The sequence below is a fragment of the Python bivittatus genome, unplaced genomic scaffold (genome assembly GCF_059951505.1).
Source record: "Python bivittatus isolate LINGU-HERP-01145 unplaced genomic scaffold, Pbiv_v1 ctg000700_np1212, whole genome shotgun sequence".
In the NCBI taxonomy this organism is placed as follows: domain Eukaryota; kingdom Metazoa; phylum Chordata; class Lepidosauria; order Squamata; family Pythonidae; genus Python; species Python bivittatus.
This window is the reverse complement of record NW_028277098.1, coordinates 98,174,584-98,195,885: the sequence shown is the minus strand read 5'-3', so window position 1 is coordinate 98,195,885 and position 21,302 is coordinate 98,174,584. Positions and strand designations below refer to the sequence as shown.

At 39.8% G+C, this 21,302-nt stretch overlaps 1 protein-coding gene across 3 annotated transcripts in view; it reads right to left on the bottom strand.

Moving 5' to 3' along the window:
• Positions 1 to 21,302, bottom strand: part of COL20A1 (collagen type XX alpha 1 chain) — a 119,085-nt gene that overhangs the window by 61,748 nt on the left and 36,035 nt on the right. For all 3 annotated transcript variants that reach the window (XM_088153875.1, XM_088153876.1, XM_025163110.2), the window contains exons 17-21: positions 19,661 to 19,803; positions 18,534 to 18,666; positions 7,461 to 7,606; positions 4,186 to 4,315; positions 2,002 to 2,058 (exon numbers count right to left, since the gene is read on the bottom strand). In XM_088153875.1, coding sequence (XP_088010001.1) covers positions 2,002 to 2,058; positions 4,186 to 4,315; positions 7,461 to 7,606; positions 18,534 to 18,666; positions 19,661 to 19,803 — 609 coding nt within the window. The remainder of the gene's footprint in view (positions 1 to 2,001; positions 2,059 to 4,185; positions 4,316 to 7,460; positions 7,607 to 18,533; positions 18,667 to 19,660; positions 19,804 to 21,302) is intronic.

The following is a 21,302-nucleotide window of genomic DNA, read 5'->3' as shown; positions in this document are numbered from 1 at the left end:
GTAGGAGATAAGTCAGGTTCTGAAATAGCATCTGTGACAGTTGGTTTACATGGTTATGTGCTAAAAAGGTAATTTGGGGGTGGCCACAGAGGCAATTTAACCTTGTCAAACCTTTGATTACATTGTACTGCCAAATTCACTGGACTTTGCTGCAAATATTAGAAGCCTTTGGCTTTTGACCTTGTTCTTCTGCCTAAAGAATTAACACTTCTAGAGACCCAGTTTGATGTAGTGGTTAATGGTGCTAGGTCGGAAGCCAGAAGATTGTGAGTTCTGGCACTGCCTTAGGCATGAAGCCAGCTGGGTGACCTTGGGCCAGTCCCTCTCTCTCAGCCCTCGGAAGAAGAAGGCCAGGGCGAACAACTTCCAAAAACGTTGCTAAGAAAACTGCAGGGACTCATCCAGGCAGTCGCAGACTGACTGAAAGGCACCCCCTCCCCCCATTAATGTTTTATACTGGATTGTCTCACTAAGTGCTAGATGGTTTCACAATGCTTCTTGCATCAGACACACAGCAGGATTCCACCCACCTCCAGTATCATTGATGCTTCAGTAGACTTTTACAATCTATGAAAATGTCCCAGAAGTTTATTGAGTGTAACTTAGCTTGAGATATGATTCAGGGTTTTGCACCATATAGGGCAAAGAATACTGATGGGATCATGCTGGGTCTAAGGGTTTCATGTTGTGGAGTCACTTTTCAACAAGATGGGCAGTGACAAATTTGACATATAAATAAATAAAAAAAAATGTTCCAAGGCTTTATGGCTTTCATCCCTTCAATAGATAGATAGATAATAGATAGATAAAATGTATTATCTATCTATACTGTTCTAAAAGTATTGAAATTAGTTCCCAAGCCTTTGCAATTACTTTGGTTCACTTGTGTGAATACTGAACTTTTAGCAAACTAGAGACCTCTTCCCTAGCACTTCCTGGACTAGCCATGTAACATAGTAATTCTAGGAAGTGCTGGAGAAGTTAAGAAATCTGGCAAATAGGTTGCCACTGTCATCCTGCCAGGGTTTTTAAAGGTTAAGAAAGAACTGGGTAGGGATCCCTGGTCAGCTTTAAAAAAGTAAACACAACCCACCTTTACCCACTCAGTTCATGAATGAATGAATGAATGAATGAATGAATGAATGAATGAATGACACACATTTTATGCTTAGCTGGAATCTACCAACCACAGCAAAGGAGACAGATAAATGGAATAGATAAATACAAGCTGACTCATCCCTATTCTTGAGAAAGCCAATTATGAGACATGGCATCTTGTTGATATTGCTTGACCAAGTTAACTCTTCATTTGTTACCAAATCTAGTTTTGCTCCTTTGTTGTCCTTCCATTAACACCTAACACTGGGAGCATTGGAATCTGTCACAGAATTGCAAAACCTCTTTCTACCACATTTGTATTTTACAATTTACATAGATAGATAGATAGATAGATAGATAGATAGATAGATAGATAGATAGATAGATAGATAGATAGAGCCCAGTTTATATAATATTGGCTTCAAATGAGTTCTCTACCATATTTCATTCCCAGTCTTTATGGGAACCTGGCTAACAAATTCATTTACATTAATAGCACAATTTCCAGGAGGTGGATGGATTTAATTGAAAGAGGTTTTGAAATACATTCATAGTTTTCTCTTCTGCCAAGGGCACAGGAATAAATATGCATCACTGAATAACACTGGGCATTTGTAACTAATAACTCCACACCATGTGAATTTGCATCTGTTTTACCTTAGAGGTGAGTTGGGGAAAAGAAATAATTGGGACTTAAGAGCTCCAGAAAATTGTGCTGACACCAGGCAAAAGAAAGAAAGGGAGGCAGAGAGAAAAGAATTTCAGATTCTGGGCACTGAAACGTTGATACTGGATTTTAAAGGAACAACTTCATTCAATGACGTAACTCCCAGGAGTGTGTGCCCAACAATAATTCAGCCAAAAAGCTAGGAACTATTGACAATTCTCATGGTGGAATCTTACCCTCTGTTTTGAAAAATGGAGATTCTTTGATTGTGGGCAATCTGGCCAAGACGGTAGCTATAAGAAGCAAAATAAAAGATTGTGCTGAAATCCACCTTCTCAAAGATCGACCTGCAATCAAATCTGCAAATCAATATCATAACAGTTGGAAGTTTTATTATTGTATCATCTTCTGTTATCTTTCTATAATTTTAGGAGAGAAGACATCTAAATACAGTTTATAACCTATCTAGAAAACTCTTATTCCTAGTTCCAGTAAATGTATAATACATAATATAAATAATATGCTGTACGTTCAGAATTCCAACCTAAAATCCATCTGAATTTCATATTCAGAAAGAAGAAGTGGATGGTGAAGAGAGAAGACATACTAGGGAATTTGCAATTTCTTCTAAGTGGGTGAGCTCCTCCAAGACAGATCCAAAAGGGTGAGTTTGACATTTAACCTGATGACGCTGTTTCTTTTTTCACTGATGGGAAAATGCATTGGTCCATTTTCTATAGCTACTCAATCAACTCTCATTTTTGCATGCTTTTAACATTTTGATCTGGGCATGTGCATTACTTGATTTAAATTTCTATTTAAATAGCGTGGGTGCCAGGCATACCTCGCAAAGGATGGAAATTCAGAAACCAGCTACCACTGAAAAAGCCCACTCCCAGTAGCCATTGGCTGCCTCTCAGCAGGCTGAAATACATCTTGATATGGATGAGTTTAAGCTACTGGGAACAGTGGTGCCACAATTCAAGAACTACATAATCTGCCTCCTTGCTAGCTCCCTCTCTGTCATCAGCCAGAGGACCACTAACATCTTTTAGGTCATCCAGGTATTATTGTGCCAGAATAACAGCAGTTAGGACAGGCTTCATATCACTTCAGTAATGGCTGGGTGATACTATAAAGATGTTTTAAGTCACACGTGTAGAAATGGCCAGAGCAATGCTGATGGTGCCATTTTGCATAGGACTATATCAGTAGAGGCAAGGTTATGCAGAAAACAATCATCTGAGGCCCCTTTTAAGGAGAGATGACAAGAAGATGAATTGCTCGACACATGGAAGGGCTTATCCAAAGGATGGTTTGCTCAGATAGCTTAGCATCTTTTACTCAGGGTGCAGACTCCTGCTTCCTGGGCCCAACTCCAATGAAGAAAAAACAGTGGAGAAAAAGTTATATCCGTATATTGTGCAATTGGGCTGTACAAATATCAAATGCCACTCCAGAAGGATGCTGCAGAGCACACGCATGGTGTGGAACCTGTCTGAAACTCTTTAAGGCACCTGCATCTTGCCCCAGGGTTATTAAGCTGCAAAAGACATAGCTGCTTTAAAGAGTTGTAGACAGGCGCTATATGTCTTTCCTCTGTGCTCCACAGCACCTCTTTGGAATCAAATGGAAATAGCCCTACAGGTAGTCCTCACTTAACAACCACAATAGGGACTGGAAAATTGGTCATTAAGCAGGGTGGTCATTAAGCAGATCACCATGTGACCAGACCCAATTTTACAACCATTTTTACAATGGTCGTTAAGCGAATCCAGCTTCCCCAATGGACTTTTTTGCAGGAATTCACTTAACAACCATGTGATTCACTTAATGACTGCAGTGATTTGCTTAACGAACATCATAAAAAAGGTCACAAATCACTATCACATAACCGCAGGGGGTGGTGCAATGGTTTGCAATAGTTGTAAATGCAAGTACAGGTTGCAAGGCACTTTTTCCAAGCCTGTCGTAACTTCAAACCATCATTAAATGAACAGTCATTAAGCAAGGACTACCTGTACTATGCAGTGAGAAGAAAAGGGGAGGGAGTTCAAATTACATTCTTCTTCCAAGCCTTTTAAAAGTCTATAAAAGGACACAAATCTTTCCCAACATGAATTATAGCATCTCTTTTATAAAAGGTTATCAAAAGTGTTGGAAACACCAATAGTGTCCAGCTGGTGTGGCTTTCAGAAATTCTTGGAGCTGCAGCCCCAAAATTTCTGGAAAATATCCAGCTAGGGAGAACTGCCAATTATATCTCCCCCAACAAAAATGACTTTGCTCCAATCTAATCCCCATCATTTCTTGCCACTCGCAGTTATCTGAGAATCTATAGCAAAAGTATAAAGCTTCAGGAGAAAACAAGAACTAAGAGGTGGTGCAAAGGAAAAGAACAAAATGATGGATTGGCCCACCTGTCCGGCCAATGACAGATACGGGGTCACTTTCTCCAGAAGCATAGACTGCAATTACGGTCACTGTATAAACTCTGGCAGGAAGAAGAGAATGAAGAACAATGGACTGGATCCTGCCAGAAACCGTTATCTGTAGAAGGAAAAACGTATCACTTTTATAACCCAGCAAGGTCGTGTGGCTTTTAAGACTCAGTAGGACAATTCATAACTTCTGATGCTAGAAAATGTCCCACCCGTCCACCCACCATTTTCCCAAACATATTATAAAACTCCAATTTCAACCAGTTTGAAAACTTAACAAAAACTAAGTTCCAATAGACCTAAGATTCCTCACTATCAAATTTTATCAGGGTGGTATCCATATTCCTGTTCCTGGGATAAGACAATCTGTGTAATAGTCCTGTTGAGACATTGTGTCTGATCCATAATCATCCAGCAAGAGTCACGGTTACTCAGGAATTGGAATCCAATTCTCCTTCATTGAAATTTATTATGCTATCAAGGGTAAGTCAGCTCAGTAAGAGATGAGACTGGAGAGAACTGTTTTAAAATTCTTCTTCAGTTATAAAATCTAGGGGTTGACCTTGAATCAATATTTCTCAGTTTACCCTTTCTTATATGTGGTGGAGAGAAAATGGAGGTCCATCCCTCAGAAGAGACACATTTTTTAATGAATGTGTCTTACAAGTATAGAATTTTTTAAAATGTATTTATTCAATTTGTATAGCCGCCCATCTCAAACCAGTGACTCTGGGCAGTGATCAATCATAAAAACAATTAAACAGTTAAAACACAATACAACAAATAGCAGCCAAGAAGTATCATAATCCATTGGTGTCCACCAGGAAATGGGGCCCTTAACACCCTTGGGACTTCAGGCCTGGGTACACAACTAGGTCTTCGAGGCCTTACAAAAGGCCAACAGGGTCAGAGCCATCCTAAACTCTGGAATGAGAATGTTCCAGAGGGCAGGGGCTATGGCAGAGAAGGTGTGCCTCCTGGTCTCTGCTAGCTGACATTCCTTGGCTGATGGGATCTGGAGCATGCCCATCCTGCCGGACCAGATTGGATGAGTAGAAACAACTGGCAGAAGACAGTCCCTCAAGAAACCTGGTCCCAAGCCATGAAGGGCTTTAAAGGTGACAACCAGCACCTGGAATTGCATCCGGAAACATACTGGCAACCAATGCAGCCCCTGAAGTAGTGGTGTTCCATGAGCTGAATAGCCAACACCATTTACTACCCGTGCCGCTGCATGCTCTTCAAGGGCAGCTCCATGTAGAGCACACTGCAATAATTCAGATGGGAGGTCACGAGAGTATGAGTGACAGTGAGCAGAGCCTCCCAGTCCAGGAATGGACACAACAGGCACACAACCTGAAGGTGTACAAAGGCCCTCTTAGCCACAGCTACCACCTGCTCTTCCAGCAGGAGCTGTGAATCCAAGAGGACCCCCAGATTATGCACCGGGTCCATCTGAGGTAGTGTCACCCCATCCAGGACTAAAGGTGGAAAAACCTTGGTACTGGGAGGCCCAAGCACCCAAAGCCACTCAGTCTTGCTTGGGTTGAGCTGAAGCCCATTGCACCCCATCTAGGCTCTTACAGCCTCCAGGCACTGAGACAGGACATCCATAGCATCACTCAGGCATCCTGGGTATAAAGCTAGGTATCACTGGCATTCTGATGATACCTCACCCCAAACCATTGGATCACCTCACCCAGAGGCCTCATGTAGATGTTAAATAAGAGGGGGGAGAGAACCAAGTCCTGCAGCACCCCACGAAGTAGGAGCCGTGGGCTGGACCTCTCCCCTCCTATCAACACCAACTGGAACCAACCCTGGAGGAAGGAGGAGAACCAGCACAACACCGTGCCACCCACCCACAACTCCTGAAGCCAGTCCAGAAGGATACCATGATCAATGATATCAAAGGCTGTTGAGAGATCAAGAAGAGCCAGGATGGATGCACTACCCCCATCCTGCTCCTGCCAGAGGTCATCCAAGACCACTATCAATGCCATCTCAGTCCCATATCCTGGCCTGAATCCTGACTGAAAGGGGTCCAAAACTGAGGCAGTATTTTCATTTTAACACATAATATGCATTAATATATACATCTTTGTTCACTTTTTTGAATTAGGAATTGTTCTTCAAAATTCAGAAAAATGAAGATGTTGATGCACACCTGCATTTCAGTTGGGGAAGTCCAAATTGGATAAGCTAGCATCAAAAGAGTTTCTCCTTCATCCTTAGGAAGGAAGAGAAATAAATAACATCTGCTATTCCTCATTGGTTAACCACAGAACTTCCTAGCAAGAAAAGTTCTATGAAGATACCATCTAAAAAAAAGAAGAACCTTGCAAAATGTTTCTTGCACATTGGCCTTCAGTTGTGTTCAGTTCCTTTCAGGGTTTGGGGTCTGCAAGTCAGACATCTGTTTATGAGTTTTATCATAAAGCTACCATTGTAAATTTGGTGAGGCATCCATTTACTGTAGTTGGAAATACCCAGAACTTCATTGTAATTTATCTCTCATTTTACAGAAGGAATATTGAGATGGAGAGGAAACAGTGTTCTTAAGGCCATGAATACACAAGGGAGCCATATCCACATCAACAAAGCTCTATCTAACAGAAATCAAGTTCATGAGAACATAAATAGACCTGTGCTGGATCAGCCAGGCATCTATTTACCATCAGATACCTAAGGAAAACCTACAAGCAGTTGACAAGAAAACAGTTGCTATCCAAATGTCCAGTTTCAAGGTTGAGGATGCATCTGGTACCAGAAATTTAATAGAGATTAGATTGGCCCTGATCCTACTGATCTTCCAGAAAGCTCTGAAGACCTGGCTTTGTCACCTGGCTTGAAGATCCAGTTGTGGTGTAGAGCCCGTTCAGTGGTTATGTTGAATGCTGTGAATGCTTTTGGTAACTCAGCTACTGAATATGTTAAAGTTTTAATATGCTTTTAAATATTTTGGCTCCTTTTACTTGTATTTTGCTGTTCTTGTTGATGTGTTAATTGTTGTGAGCCGCCCAGAGTCACACATGTGACTCTACACAAATCAAATGAATGAATGAATCAATCAATCAATCAATCAATCAATCAGTCAATCAATCAATCAATCAATCAAACAAGCCACCATGCTTAGCTCTCATTGTTAGACTTGTCCTCCATGATTTTGCTTGAAGATATGTTAAATCTAAATGGATAATTTCATTAAATTCCAAACACTGAAGTACATGTGATGTGAAGTCTGTTCTGCGTACCATTTCCTGGTGTTTGTTGTGACCCCGTTCTGGAGTATAGCTGATTCTATAGTGCAGAACTGTTCCATCAGGGGGAGTCCAGTGGACCTGAAGGCTGCTGGGGGTTTCTGAATCCACAAAAAGATTTGTGGGTGGGTTCTTGGCAGCTGAAAGGAAATAAAATCCAGGAGAGTGAGCTTCTGGAAGTGAGAACCAAGCCCTGCATTTCTCCTAAGCCTCCTGAGGTTGTCCCTTTACCCTTCCCACTGTCCCACTACAGCTGGAATTGCCCCATTACAGTTGGAAAGAGAGGCATAGAAGTGTTTGGCTATTCTGCAAACATAGCAATTTAAGATTTACCCATTGGAGGAAGCCAGACTTGATCTGGGCCAGCTGTACTCAGGTGGAGTCAGAGGCTGCTGGTAGTTAGGGAGAAACTTGGAGTAAGTAAGGTTATTGAAGCAACACTGATCAGTAGAGGTGTTGTTAATTCCTGCCCTGGAACTGCTAGTGAGAGAGACCCTTGTTCTGGAAACCTGAGCAGTTGTCTGCAGAGTCTCTCTCTCACACTGTACAGATATAGTCTGCTGGTGAATCTGCTTAACTTTGTATGGACTTGAACTGAACTTATAACTTGGAGATAAACCTAATGGATTTGCTGCTACTGAAGGAAAAACATGGACAAACCCAAACATGGGCGCAAAACAAGCATGGACAAACCCAGACATGGGCGCAAAAAAGGATCCTGAAGTTGCTGTGAATTCTCACTCACAAGTTTCTTCAGTTGGTTTCCCAAATGGCCATTAGTACAGCTCTACGTGGACTATGGGGATGATTTCCCAAGTCAGATATTGTAGCTTGAATACCAGTTCAGTTTTTAAGGTGAAAATGGAAAGTTTGTTTGTATGCATTTGTTTGATTTATGTAGCTGCCCATCTCACATAGGTGACTCTGGGCAGCTTACAATAAAATAGATAAAAACAACAAAAAACATAATGTTAAATTAAAAAAAAATATATAGCAGCTGAACCTCATAAATAACTATCAACAAAATGATTGACTCAATCACCCAACAGGGATGCTGCCCAGGAACAACTCTGAGGCAAATATCTAAGACCATCCTCAAAAAAGAAAAGAAAAGAAAAAGAAAAAGAAAAGAAAAGAAAAGAAAAAGAAAAAGAAAAGAAAAGAAAAGAAAAGAAAAGAAAAGAAAAGAAAAGAAAAGAAAAGAAAAGAAAAGAAAAGAAAAGAAAAGAAAAGATGGGGCCTTCCTGCTCAATACACCAAGTCCACATTTGGAAGTAAGCAAAAACAATTGAGTATTATTCCTTAAGGAACAAGTTCCTGCCCCCAGAAGACCATTAAACTACATTGCAAGTCTATTTGTACAATTCCATACTTGGGTGGTGAACTGCATCCAGTCTGACAATTAACCAACATGTTTTGGAGGCCTAATTTTGAAAAAGATGGCCATAAACCTGGAGTTCAGACAAGGCCATCATTCTTCCCAAGGGGAGATACTTCTCTCAGATAACTTTTGCCCATAATAGAAACATTGTTGTTTCTTTTTTTGGTTTTCAGCAGAGCCAGGAGTAACCCTAGACTGTTGTGTTGAATCTCACAGATTCCTCCCCTTTTGTTTGCAAGGTCTCTGTTTCACTGCAGCCAGGCCAAAGGGTTATTGATCCTACGATCCTCTAGGTGATGGATGTTTTCCAAGCCAGCAAGGAGAGGCCAAGGAGTACAACTGATCTAGTTGTTGCTACTAACACAGAGAAGGCCAAAAAAATTATATCAGCAGTAGAGTTTGGCTCAAGTGCCTGCATTCACAACATTTCTACCGCTTTTTTTGCAGATTCTCTGGGTAGATTTTTCTTTACAAGAATTTATTTCATCTCTAAAACATGAACCTCTGTAAAGTTCTGTATGAATCGTAACCTTCTGCAAAAGAATTTCCCAGAATTTTATATCCATTCTCATTAGGTAGAATATTTTAGATGCCATGCTGGCTAATAAAAAACTGAGTTCCTTCCCTCTTTCTGTTAAATTCAGGAACATAAACAAAAAATGGATATGTTTTTTCCCCAGATGGGAAATGTGGAGGTGGAGACAGTGACTCAGATCCTTGTACATCTTGGACACCTTCTGTAGGAGGAGAGGATGTAACAGTTGGGGCTATTTAGCTTAGAGAAAAGTTGTTTAAAGGAGATATGATTGATGTTTATAACATTATGCATGGCAAAGTTACTGTGAACAGGGAGCATTTTTCTCATTTCCCATAATACTAGAACTAGAGGCCACCAATACAACTAACTAGTAAAAGTTTTTAAATGGGTAGGAGGAAATATATTTTTCATGCAACATGGAATCAATTTGTGGAATATGCTGCCACAAGATGTGGTGTGGGCTTCTAATGTAAGTGGCTTCAAAAGGGGACTAGATCAATTCTCAGAGAAGAGATCTCTTAATGGTCACTAGCCCTCAGACACCGGGCAGTCCGCTTCTACATACCAAATACATGGAAACATCAGTGGGAGAGGAAGACTGCTTTGATCTCCTATTGAGGGCTTCCTAGATGCATCTGGTGGGCCACCATTGCTGGTCAGCTGGACCTAGTCTGATCCAGCAGGGCTATTCTCATATTCATGTTCTCGTGTACATAGAGTGGCTAGGAGCAAAAATGATCTTTAAGTGCTGCACTAGGGTTGCTGAGAAGATGTAAATATTATGTACCAAAGAACCATGCTATCTGGTCTCTCTGCTTGGAGCAATGGTGCCTTGCCACAGGATTCTGGATCCCTGCATTGATCATTTCCAGTCTCCAGAATATCAGAAACAAACAAGTACTTTCCATTATTAAGGAGAAATAGTTAGAAAGAGGATGACTTCTGTGTCTTAGTAAGATGACCTCTTACTGAGGTGCTGATATTAAGGTAAAGAAACCTGGGGATCTCCTGGTGTTGAACTACAATTCCCATAAGATCTGCCCAATCATTCTGTTCCTTGGGCCTGATGAGCACTGAAGTTCAGTGATATCTGGAGATAGCCACAGTGCCCTGACCTAAAGATCTCTAACAATATATAACTAAACACGTGTGATAACCAGTATTCGACTATCTCTCTGAAGAGTTTATCTTTAGGAACCAAAGATTGTGTCACAGTCTGCCTTGACAGCCTGGGATACAGCTGAAGGTAAGAGAGAATGTTTCTTCTCCTTGGACTCTGGATAGATTAATGCCATGTTTATTTCCATCCTGACAGGTTTCCTGGAAGGGTTTCTTTTTCTTTTTCTTTTTGAAAAAAACCTTCCTTCCTCTATAAATATGGAATCTGTTGTTCAGTCTTCTGGTATATGTGTCTTGCTTAGAAGGAAAGTGACTTGGGGACTTCCGGGGAAGAAATGGTGGACTGAAGACAGCTCTGTGAAAAGCAGAGTTGAGAACCACAGTGGAATAGAGCGAGTAGACCAGCTCTTTGTAATTCCTCTTAGAGTTTAGAGCCCTGGGAGATGAGGGAAAGCCATCTTGCTCAAACCATGGTCAGTGTCTTTGAAAGGACACTAAATTCGCATACTTCCTTTTCTAATCACATTTGAAAATAGCTTGTTAACTGCTTTTCAGCTATTAGGAACCTTTGGATCAACAGGTTTGACAGCACTGGGTGGGTTTCCTTCAATCCTTAATGAAACAAGTTTCAACTACAAGTTTAAGAACTTAATAATAATAATAACAATAGCAGCAGCAGCAAAAGGGTGATTAAAACTTTGATTTGAGAAACTTACAAATGGACTAAGGGTCCAGATAAATTTGAAATAGGATTTTGGAATTAATAATAAAGAATCCTCCCCATGGAAAAATGCTTTTGTTTTTAATTTCTAAAAAAAAAAATAAGATTAGACTTTAAAAATTAGACCCTAGAGGGAACTTGAGGGAACTAAAGATTATAATTAAAGGAGAAGAACACTCAAACTTTACAATTACAGAATAGAGCAAAATATTTTAACGTTGGACATATTGAAGGATATTTTTGAACAATGGACCCAGAAGTTAATTTTTAATAGTGTCTTCCATTATAGATAGACTGTGTTTAAAATATATTTTAAACAAGTGCTGCCTGACAAGATCGAGACTGAGTTGAAAGTGGGTTTATAAATGACAGGCTACAAGAATGACATGGAAAAAGATCTTACATTGGACATACAAAAGAAATTGGCTGATGTCTTAATAATGAAAAGGGATATACAAACAACAAACCAAGAGAGTGACCTGGATAATTTTCCCTTACTGCATTTACAAAAGAGGCTTGTTAAAGCCTGGAAGAACTTTGTGAGAAGGGACAAAGAAAAAATGAAAAGAAATCAAATTCTACAACATTATTTGAAGGGACTAAAGATTAAGATTGTTAGAAGTAAAAGGAAGGAATATAAGGTTGGTTTATTTGATCAAGGTTTAAAAAATGTTATCTCTGGTAACCCTTAATGGACTTTTGCTGGCATCAGGACTGAAATGACAAAGCTTTAAGGATTTGTTTATAGATAAGTGATGGGATATGGGAAGAAGAGATCCTTTGCTGTATTTTAAGAGAAGGTGATAAGTTGCTAAAATTGTTTATATTTGTTGTGATGAAGGGGGAAGTCACTTCTTTATATATTTCCTTTCTTTTTCTTTACTATATTCTTCTTTTTTCTTTCTTTTCTATTTCTATTTCTCTTTTTTCTTCTTTCTTTCTCTTCTGCACCTTTTCTTTTTTCTTTTTATTCTTTTATTTTTTTTTTTAGTTTGCATTAGATTTTATTGCTGTAACTGTAATCTTTAATACAGTTACTATTAAAAGAAGAAAGTGTCTTGGAAGCAGGAGCGTTTGCAGTGTGGGTCCATTGCCTTTTGCACTTTAATCCATGCAAAGAACTATTTGTTCTAGACAACCTCTGATCCATAACAAATGTGAAAAAAAAAATAGAGGGATATACAAACTTGATTCCTTAACACTGCATAGCCTCATCCTGCATCTACAGCAGATATGAAGCTTAGAAATATTCCATATTGTCAATCCCCTTATCAATAAGCAAGGAAGCTAGATTGTCACAAAGTCTTGTTAGCCAGGTTCATTGGAAGGAAAAAGGGTTACTCAGTCTTGGAAATGGATTATGTATATAATTTAGCTTCCTTTTTCTCAATAAGTGCATTAAGGCGAGTCCTTCTTGATGACTTTGATCCTCTTTCTAACTCTCTTTTGATTTAAAGGGGAACTGTATACCCATTTAGAAGACCCAATGGAATGAAGGTTAATATCCAGTTAAAACCAGAGACTTTCCTTTTGGGACTGATGGAGAAACAACTGGAAAAAGCTCATAGACCTTTGTTTGTATATATGATAACTGCAGCTAGACTTTTATATGCTCAAAGGTGGAAAGACTTGACATTACCCACAATGGAAGAGTGGATGGTGAAGATGATGGAGATAGCTGAGATGGCAAAATTGACCACTTTGCTTAGAGAAAAAACACTAACTTTAATGCCAGTTGGAAGCCCCTTTTGGACTTTTTGCAGGAGACAGAAAAAAATGAAATTATGATATACAGATTTGATGATTAGTTAAAGAAATAGGTTACACAAAATATGTATGTTCAGATGTAGTTTTCGAGTTAGAGGTGATTATATGATTTATCTATATCTGCTGTATAAGAAGTTGGAAGTCACTCTCTTTGCAATTTTTCCTTTCTTTCCTTTTCTTTCCTTTTCATCACTTTTGTATTCTTTCTTTATTTCTAATTCTCTTGTTCTCTGTTTCTCCCTTTGATTACTAGTTCTTGTTTGCTTTTGTCTTTATGCTTTTTATAACTTAATAAAGTTTTTATTAAAAAAAATAGAATGTTCATCTGTTCTTATCCTGCAGTGTTTTGCAACCATTCATTCCCTTCCCCAAGCTTTGAAAGTCCCATTACATACATCCCATCAGTCACCTCAAAGTGGCTGAAACATTTTTTTTTTTTCAGAAGAACGCATCTGAACCCAAGATAATTCTAAATGTCAGTACTTCGGTTTCGTTAGCCACTGTAATAAGCTCTCACAAACACACATGCAGAGTCCTTCATGAGCTGGTCTGTTTTGCTTGTTAATTCAAGAAATCCAAAATGCTCCCCCCACCCCTGCTCCTCCCACCACAGGGAGTTTTCTGGTTGGTTTAATTTATTTATATCACATATATTTCCACCCAGGTGGTGGAAATATTTACTAGCAATCATAACAGCTTTCAAAGCAATCCAGTCCAAAACTACTAATAAGAATTGGTTGCAAAATATACTCATAAAACTATGTTAAAGCTCAACAACAAGCAGAAAAACAGCAGTGAAGGCAGAAAAAAAGAGATGCCTCTGTCTTGATGGGATAATATTCAGAAGGCTTCCCAGGATCCAACCATTTTGTAATGGACATGATGGCACTATCCTTCACCCTATGGATAAAAGACCATTTTTGTCCTCTACTGTGCTTTAAGGCAGCTGGCGATCTCAGTGACTCCAAGTCAGTCCGCACAGTACGTCAATCTCTAAATCTTCCTACATTAACCTGGGCCCGAATCAACTATTTCATTGTAGCACTGGGTTTAATCCATTTACTAGAATAGGTGAAAATGGGGTTGGTTGGATCTATCAGATCTGGGCTGCAAAAGTTCACTAAAAAGGTGAGCACTAAAAAATAGCCAAGGGCTAACTCTTCTAAATCACCTGAAGTTTGATTGTCCTCATTTGATAGCCCTGGAATTGGATAGTATTTGGTTTAGCCCCTTGTGGGAATCCAGATCTTGTCTTAGCACACTGAGTGACCAAGCCATCACCTGAAGCCACTATGTGATATATTTGTTTGGCCACCTCATTCAATGTGAACAGAGAACTGTGTTTGGTTATCTGGGGTTAGAGTTTACTATGGTGTGTGAGCTAATAGTTGGGCCAGTCCTGTGGCTCTCTAAAAGCCAGAAGAATACTATCCCATGGGCTTCATCAAGGGAAACATTATGTTTGTAGATAAGTCTTGGATGCTGAATTTATGAGAAGACGTGTTTTTTCCTATATTTTGTATACAACTTGCATTTACAAAGGCGGATCCTTGTGCCGACATAGTTTGAAACTGGTTTGAGTATACAGTGCAGTCTAGATTGATCTCATGCTAACCTCTTGCTCCTCTCTTGCCTGTTTGGATTCTACTCAGATTTCAAACAACCTGCTACACTAAAACTGGTATTGCTCAGGTCAGAGCAGACATAAATACGATCCTCATTCCAACATAGATGCCCTCCTTAGATTTCAGAGGGATGCATGTTAGATGTGGGTTTTCCCTCCCCAAAACTCTGCTGGCTTCTCCAGAGTAGGCAAATCCAAGCCACCACCATTTCATGATGAAAAATAAATAGGAAGTAGTCAAAAATGAGATAATTGTCTGCACAACTGGCATTAGAATATCCGTTCTGGAGAATGCCTAGTTGCTATGGCATCCTTGCTTTAAAGCTTTAAATACTAGAAGTTTGCCCAAAAAAGGATAACAAAAGTAGGAGAATCAGAACATCAGAACATCAGAGCATTGCCTCCTACTGAGTGTCAGGTTTCTGGAACATTTCTCTTAAAAACCTTTCACCCAGTTCTGGACAGATTCTCTGCCGTTTTTCAAATGCTTCCCCAACTGAAGTTGATAATGTTATCACTTATGACCAACTCTCTTAATGAGAGCTGGCAATTATAGAGCTGCAAATCAAGATTTCATTCAGCTCAAGAAAAGATTAGTTGGATGGTGGGTACAAAGGAAGAAATAGGATTTCTGCGGTATGGTTTGAATTGCTGGGATGTCCCTTCAAAGGAGAAAAAAAATAATAATTTAGAGATGTAATTTATCGTTGGTTGAATGTTCTCTTTCAACCGAAGCAAGCTACACCCTTTAGCAGAGTAAAATAACCTTTACTACCCATACATAGCCCTTTGCTCCCAGCATCTGCAGTGAAATGAAACACTAAATCAGTTTAGGGCCTAACAGGCAATAAGAGAAGAAGCTATGTGAAAAGGCTCATGACTAGAAAGCATTCATACCTGATCTTCAAACCAAAATGTCTTGCATATGATAACCATCATAGTCTAGATAGTTAAGCCAGGAAATTCCTAACAACCAAGGTACTAAGGTTCAGGAAGGACAGGCAAGGCTTCAGTTGTTTCTGACATCTAAGAGTTGCAGACTTAATGTTTGTGTTCAGAGACTTGGGCATTATTCCTACAACATAGACATTAGTAATTCATGAGGCCACAAGGGTATTCCTGAACATGGAAGCCAGTGTTTCTCAACCTTGGCAACTTTAAGATGTGTAGACTTCAGCTCCCATCATCCTCAATCAGCACAGCTCATGTAATGAATTATGAGAGGGAATCAGGTTGCCTATCCATGCTTATTATTCTAATAATTATAGGCAACTTAGCAACTGGAATATTGTGCACATGGGTGGGAAACTTCTAAGGACATTTCAGAATCTCTGGACATGGCAGAACATGGTTAGTATGTTTACACTAGCCATGTTCTGCCAAGTTCAAAGATTCTGAAGCATCCTCAAAGGTTTTCCACCCAATAATACAAATTATTATATGTTTGCTTAACTTGATTTTTTTTTTTTTTTTTTGTGGCCTTAGATTCCTCTAGGATCTACACATTGGGTGTTTGAGGAATTGTTCTTCTCTCATGTTTGAAGGTCAGCTATCAAAAGGTGGTCAGTACAGTACTCCACATCATTAGCAACAAGATTTGACTTCACCAGTAATTGAAATTGTTTTTAGAAGTGCCCTGGGCTCTGGGTTTCCCTCTTAATTAAAATGTTCCACCTTTTAATAGTAGAGATTAAAAAGAAAAAAACCTTCAAGGAGGTCCTTGATGGGGATGTGATTGAAGTTAAGGCTTTGATCATGATAACTGTTGATATAAAGTTGACTTTTATAAATATTTCATTGGTGTCTCTTCCTAGAATCATAACATCATAGAAGGTATGGATTGGAAGGGATTTTATCAGTCATCTGGTTCAACCACCTACCCTGTGCTAAACCACTCCCAACAGGGGAACATCCTTCTCCCATTTGAAAACATCCCAAGGAAGAGGAATCTGATTTACTTTTTCTTTCAGCAAGATTTCTTGGGATTGTTATCATTTAAACTTCAGGTGGATTTGGGTGGATGTCTGTCTGTCTGCCTGCCTGTCTGTCTTTCTATCTGTCTACCTCTATCTCTATCTTATATCTATCTTATCTTTATCTCTGTCTGTCTGTCTGTCTGTCTGTCTATTTATCTATCATCTATCTACATATCTGCAGGATTTTTATACCACACCAATCACATGACTCTGGGCGATATACAAATTGATTTCTTCCAAAAATCCCTTGTACTTTTGGGAAAGTCCCTTGTACTTTTTTCCCTTACAACCCTGAACATTTGAACAGAAACATTTCACCTTTTTGGCTTCCCATCGGTTCTGCTGTAGTGGAAGGGATCTTCCAGGTCATCTAATCCACATTTCCTCAACCTTGGCAACTTTAAGACGGGTGGATGTCAACTCTCAGAATTCCCCAGCCAACATCCTGGGAGTTGAAGTCCACACATCTTCAAGCTGCCAAGGTTCAAGGTTCTCTGGGGGAACTATACTTTGATCTTGCCACAGCATGGAAGATAATTCAGAGCAATTACTTTTCCAGAGATTGATGGTAGAGTAAATTAAAGCAGCTTTTAAACTGAAGTTGTATCAAAAGCATATGTGAACAGAAGGTAATCCTCATAGACTCAAAGGATGAACCATAGAGTGTAAGGGTTCGAAGAGACCTGGGAGATCATCTAGTCCAATTTCCTGCCCAGTTGTAAAGAATGTAGAGGTGACCTTGGAATGGAGGAACCATTAAAGGAGCTGAAATGGCAGCTCAGTTTGGGGAAAGGGAAAAGCATGAGAAAGAAACTAAAAAGAACTCCATCTTGATTCTGTTTGATATAAGACAAGGCAGAGAGAAACTCTGCAGGCTTTCAAGATTCTGTTATTATTGATTGATTGATTAGGTGCCATTGTCAGCCCTTCATGGTAGATCAGACTAGGAAACCAATGCCATGTAGGTCAGTCCTACTTTTATTGTAAAGCTATAGTAACAGAATCTTGCAAGTCTGAATGTGCTTCCCCCTCCCTCCCTTTATCTTCATGTGAATTAGGGAGGGGCTTGTCTGAGATGTTCATATACATTCTTGCCCCAGACTCAGGTCCCTTTTATCTGACCATAAAACAGACCCTTCCTCCTGTCCCTCAAGGCCATTCCCTCTTTCCTCTACATCCATCAGGTCAGTGTCAACTCTTAACGACCACACAGATTTTCTCCATAATGATCTCTCCCCAACCTGGTCCTTCAGATCTTCCAACAGTGCACCCATCACTGCTGTAATGGAATTGGTTCACTTTTCTGCTGGTCATCCTCTTCTTATGTTTCCTTCTACCTTTCTCAGCATCACAGATTTTTCAAGAGAGGTAGGTGTTCACATAATGTGTCCAAAATAATTACCTCTGTAATGTATTTCCTGTAAATAAAACTCCTTTCAATGATAAAAAATAAAATCTGCTTCACACGTCCTTGCTCAGAGCAGATTCCTGCTCTCGGGAATGTTCGTCTATACACACCATGGCTGCTAAGAGTTTACACTGGCACATAATCAACCAAACCCCCCAAAGGTATTTCTCAAATGGAGGTTTATAGGGTCATAGGAAGCAGCTGTCAGAGAGGGAAAACAAAGTCTTTCCAAAGGCTTTGTCTTGAAAAGATAACAGCAAACTATAGGCACTGTCTTTCATTTCAATAGTATTTTCATGGCATGGTTTTATGGCATCTAACAACTTTACACCCCCCTCCCCCTGCCCCAGACCTTTAGATCAGGGTTTCTCAACCTTGGTGACTTGAAGATGCGTGGACTTCAACTCCCAGAATTCCCCAGCCAGCATGGTTGGCTGGGGAATTCTGGGAGTTGAAGTCCACACATCTTCAAGTCATCAAGGTTGAGGAACCCTGCTTTAGATTACAGTCACTGTATATCTCTGCCCACTTACAGATTCTGTGCCAAACAGATACGGTATCACTTCGAGCCCCATCTTTGTAATATGCCCAAATGGATATCTTGTACTCGGTATTTTCTTTCAAACCGGGCAAAACAGAAGATGCCAAGTTTCCAGCAACAGATATCTGTGGAAGAAAGAAATAGTATCCACTGCATTTCTAGCTATCATAAAAATTAAATTAAAAATTAAAAAAATAAATTAAAACGATTATTCTTTAAGAAACTGCATTGCGGGTTATCTACATCACCAGGTGATTTGTAGGACGAGAGGAATGTAAAAGCAAAATTCCCATAGGAATGTCTGAAGACCAAAACACTCAGAAAGCCCATTTCATAATTTCACAAACTTTAAACAGGACTTAGGCAAGACTGAGTTTGCTTTTCCTTTCTCCCTTGCAATTTTCTAGAAATGAATTGCCACCTGATTCTATTAATCCGACATTATTATTATTATTATTATTAGTCGTAGTAGTAGTACTAGTAAGTATTTTAAAAAACATCTATATCATGTCTTAATTGTGCCTCCTGGGGCAGTATAAATTTAGATTGGGAAAATCTGAAAGAAAAGCAAACCTTTTCTAACAGGTAATTCTCCAATAATAATTGGAGTCTTCCACTTTCACCAATAATTTCCTATGATTGTTTTGCTAAAGACTGCATTCAATCTTTGGTGGCTTTCCAGAGACCACAACAAAGAAGCAGATGGAACAATATGAGAAAAAAAAAATGTATAAAATCGTATAAAAAGATCTTTTGGGGGGCCCCCACCAGATGCTTCTGTCTGCAAATGATTTGGAAGTTCATTCCTTCCAAAGCATCTCCCATTTTAAACAGGCAGTTTGCCATCTTAAAATCATGCATCAGACCTTAGAAAGAGAAAGGTACTACTGAATTTTGTTATCATGACAAGGACAGGGCACTAAAGCATGAAGCAGAAGATGGGGGGGGGGTGTAAGTCACTGTCGATTTTTTCAAGTTGCTCTGTTAGTGGGTCATTTTAAAAAGGAAACAGTGGGGGTGGCTCAAATGAAACCCCCCCCATGTAGAAATGAAAATGGGCCCTGCGAAATCCTCAAGACACTTAAGCGCTCCTCCAGCTTTCTCCCAGTGGCCTCGTACCTCCTGCTCAGTGTCTTCTCCAAGCACGTTCCATCTGATCTGATAAAGGACCACGTCGGAAGCTGCAGATCCTTCCCACTCCAGTTGGACCTCACTTCTGGAGAGCTCGGAGACCTTCAGCTGGCTTGGTGGTGGCACTTTTACTGGGGGGTGAAAGGGAGGAACAAGCAAAGACCTGCTCAGAATTAGCTCCTAGTGTCTCTGCTACCAGAACGCTGCGCCATCTTGCACCCGTGCAGCAGAGCAGATGGTGAGGGAGTCTCAGTGGCAACTGAGCAGCTGTCCTTAACCAGCCCGTCTTTCACTTCTCCAGACACCAAATGACTAAAGCTTATTTTGTCTGGAATGGAAGGCCCGGAATGTCATATTGTGCAACCATAAATTAAAGCCTAATTGTTTCCTTTCAGCAAGGCCTATTCAACCTAGCACTTCCAAAGAAAGTGAACATCCAGGAGAAGCATTCAAGGAAGAAGTAAGTAGGGGGAAAACGTGCTTCTCTGAATATATTAAAGATTCCAGAATTACCATCTAAACCATACAAAAATGTCCAGGAAGGTGGTGAAAACATTTTTTTTTTTTAATTTTCCAAAGGAAAGAGCATTTCTTAAAATGCTCTTGCTTTCTTGGGAGATGATTTTATGAAAGTCACAATATGGCCTGGATGTAAGCTAACAATGATCTCAACTTGTGTTCATACTGGTTCTTGGCATCGTTTCAGTCCTTCTGATTAATGGAGAGAACTGAACTTTGATCTCTGCCTCCAACTCTAAAAATCCACAAAAGACCGTTGATACTTCCACTACAGTATTAGGAAATGACAACTGGAGCAACCAGAGAGGGTGGTAGGAAGGGGCTTAAAAATGATAGCAACCAAGGCTACATAAGAAAGTGGTACAGCTTCTGTTGCATGGTTGGGGACACCATCTTGACTTCTTCGACCTCCGCCTTGTGGACACCCCTGATTACAACATGGACATATTTACTGTCAAGGGTACATCTCTAAGTTCCGGCTTACGGCAAATTTTCTCCACGTGACATTTCCAAAGAGGTATAAATGCAACATCTAGTGAAATAAGCAGGGATTCCCAGCCTGAATCCTTTCATGCTAACTGTTGGAAGAATTATAAATATATCCATTTTGACAATGTCCCATGAGAGCAACTGTTGTGGTTTTTCCTGTTTTGTTTTTTCATCTTTATTTATTTATTTGAAAAATGTGTACCTTTCCAGGGCATTTTATATCCTATTAATGTTTATTTACTCATTCATTCATTCATTCATTCATTCATTCATTCATTCATTCATTCATTCATTCTTTCCTTTCTTGTAGGCGTTCAAGGAGGCCACCTAGCACCTCCTCCTCCATCTTTTCCCCATAACAATAACTCTGTGCAATAGGTTGGGCTAAGAGATAATGGTTTGCCAAATTCATCCAGTGAGCTTCCATAGCTGAGCACAGATTTCAACCTGGATCTTTCTATCTTCCACCTTTAGGGGAGACTGCTTCTTACTACACACACTACTGTCCCAAGAGAGTTTAACAAGAACAAAATACATGGCAAGTCTGTTAAGCATCGGAAACATCCCGTTACTTGTTTTCTCCCCTTCAGTTGATGAATGATGTGGCTTCCTATAGGTTAGT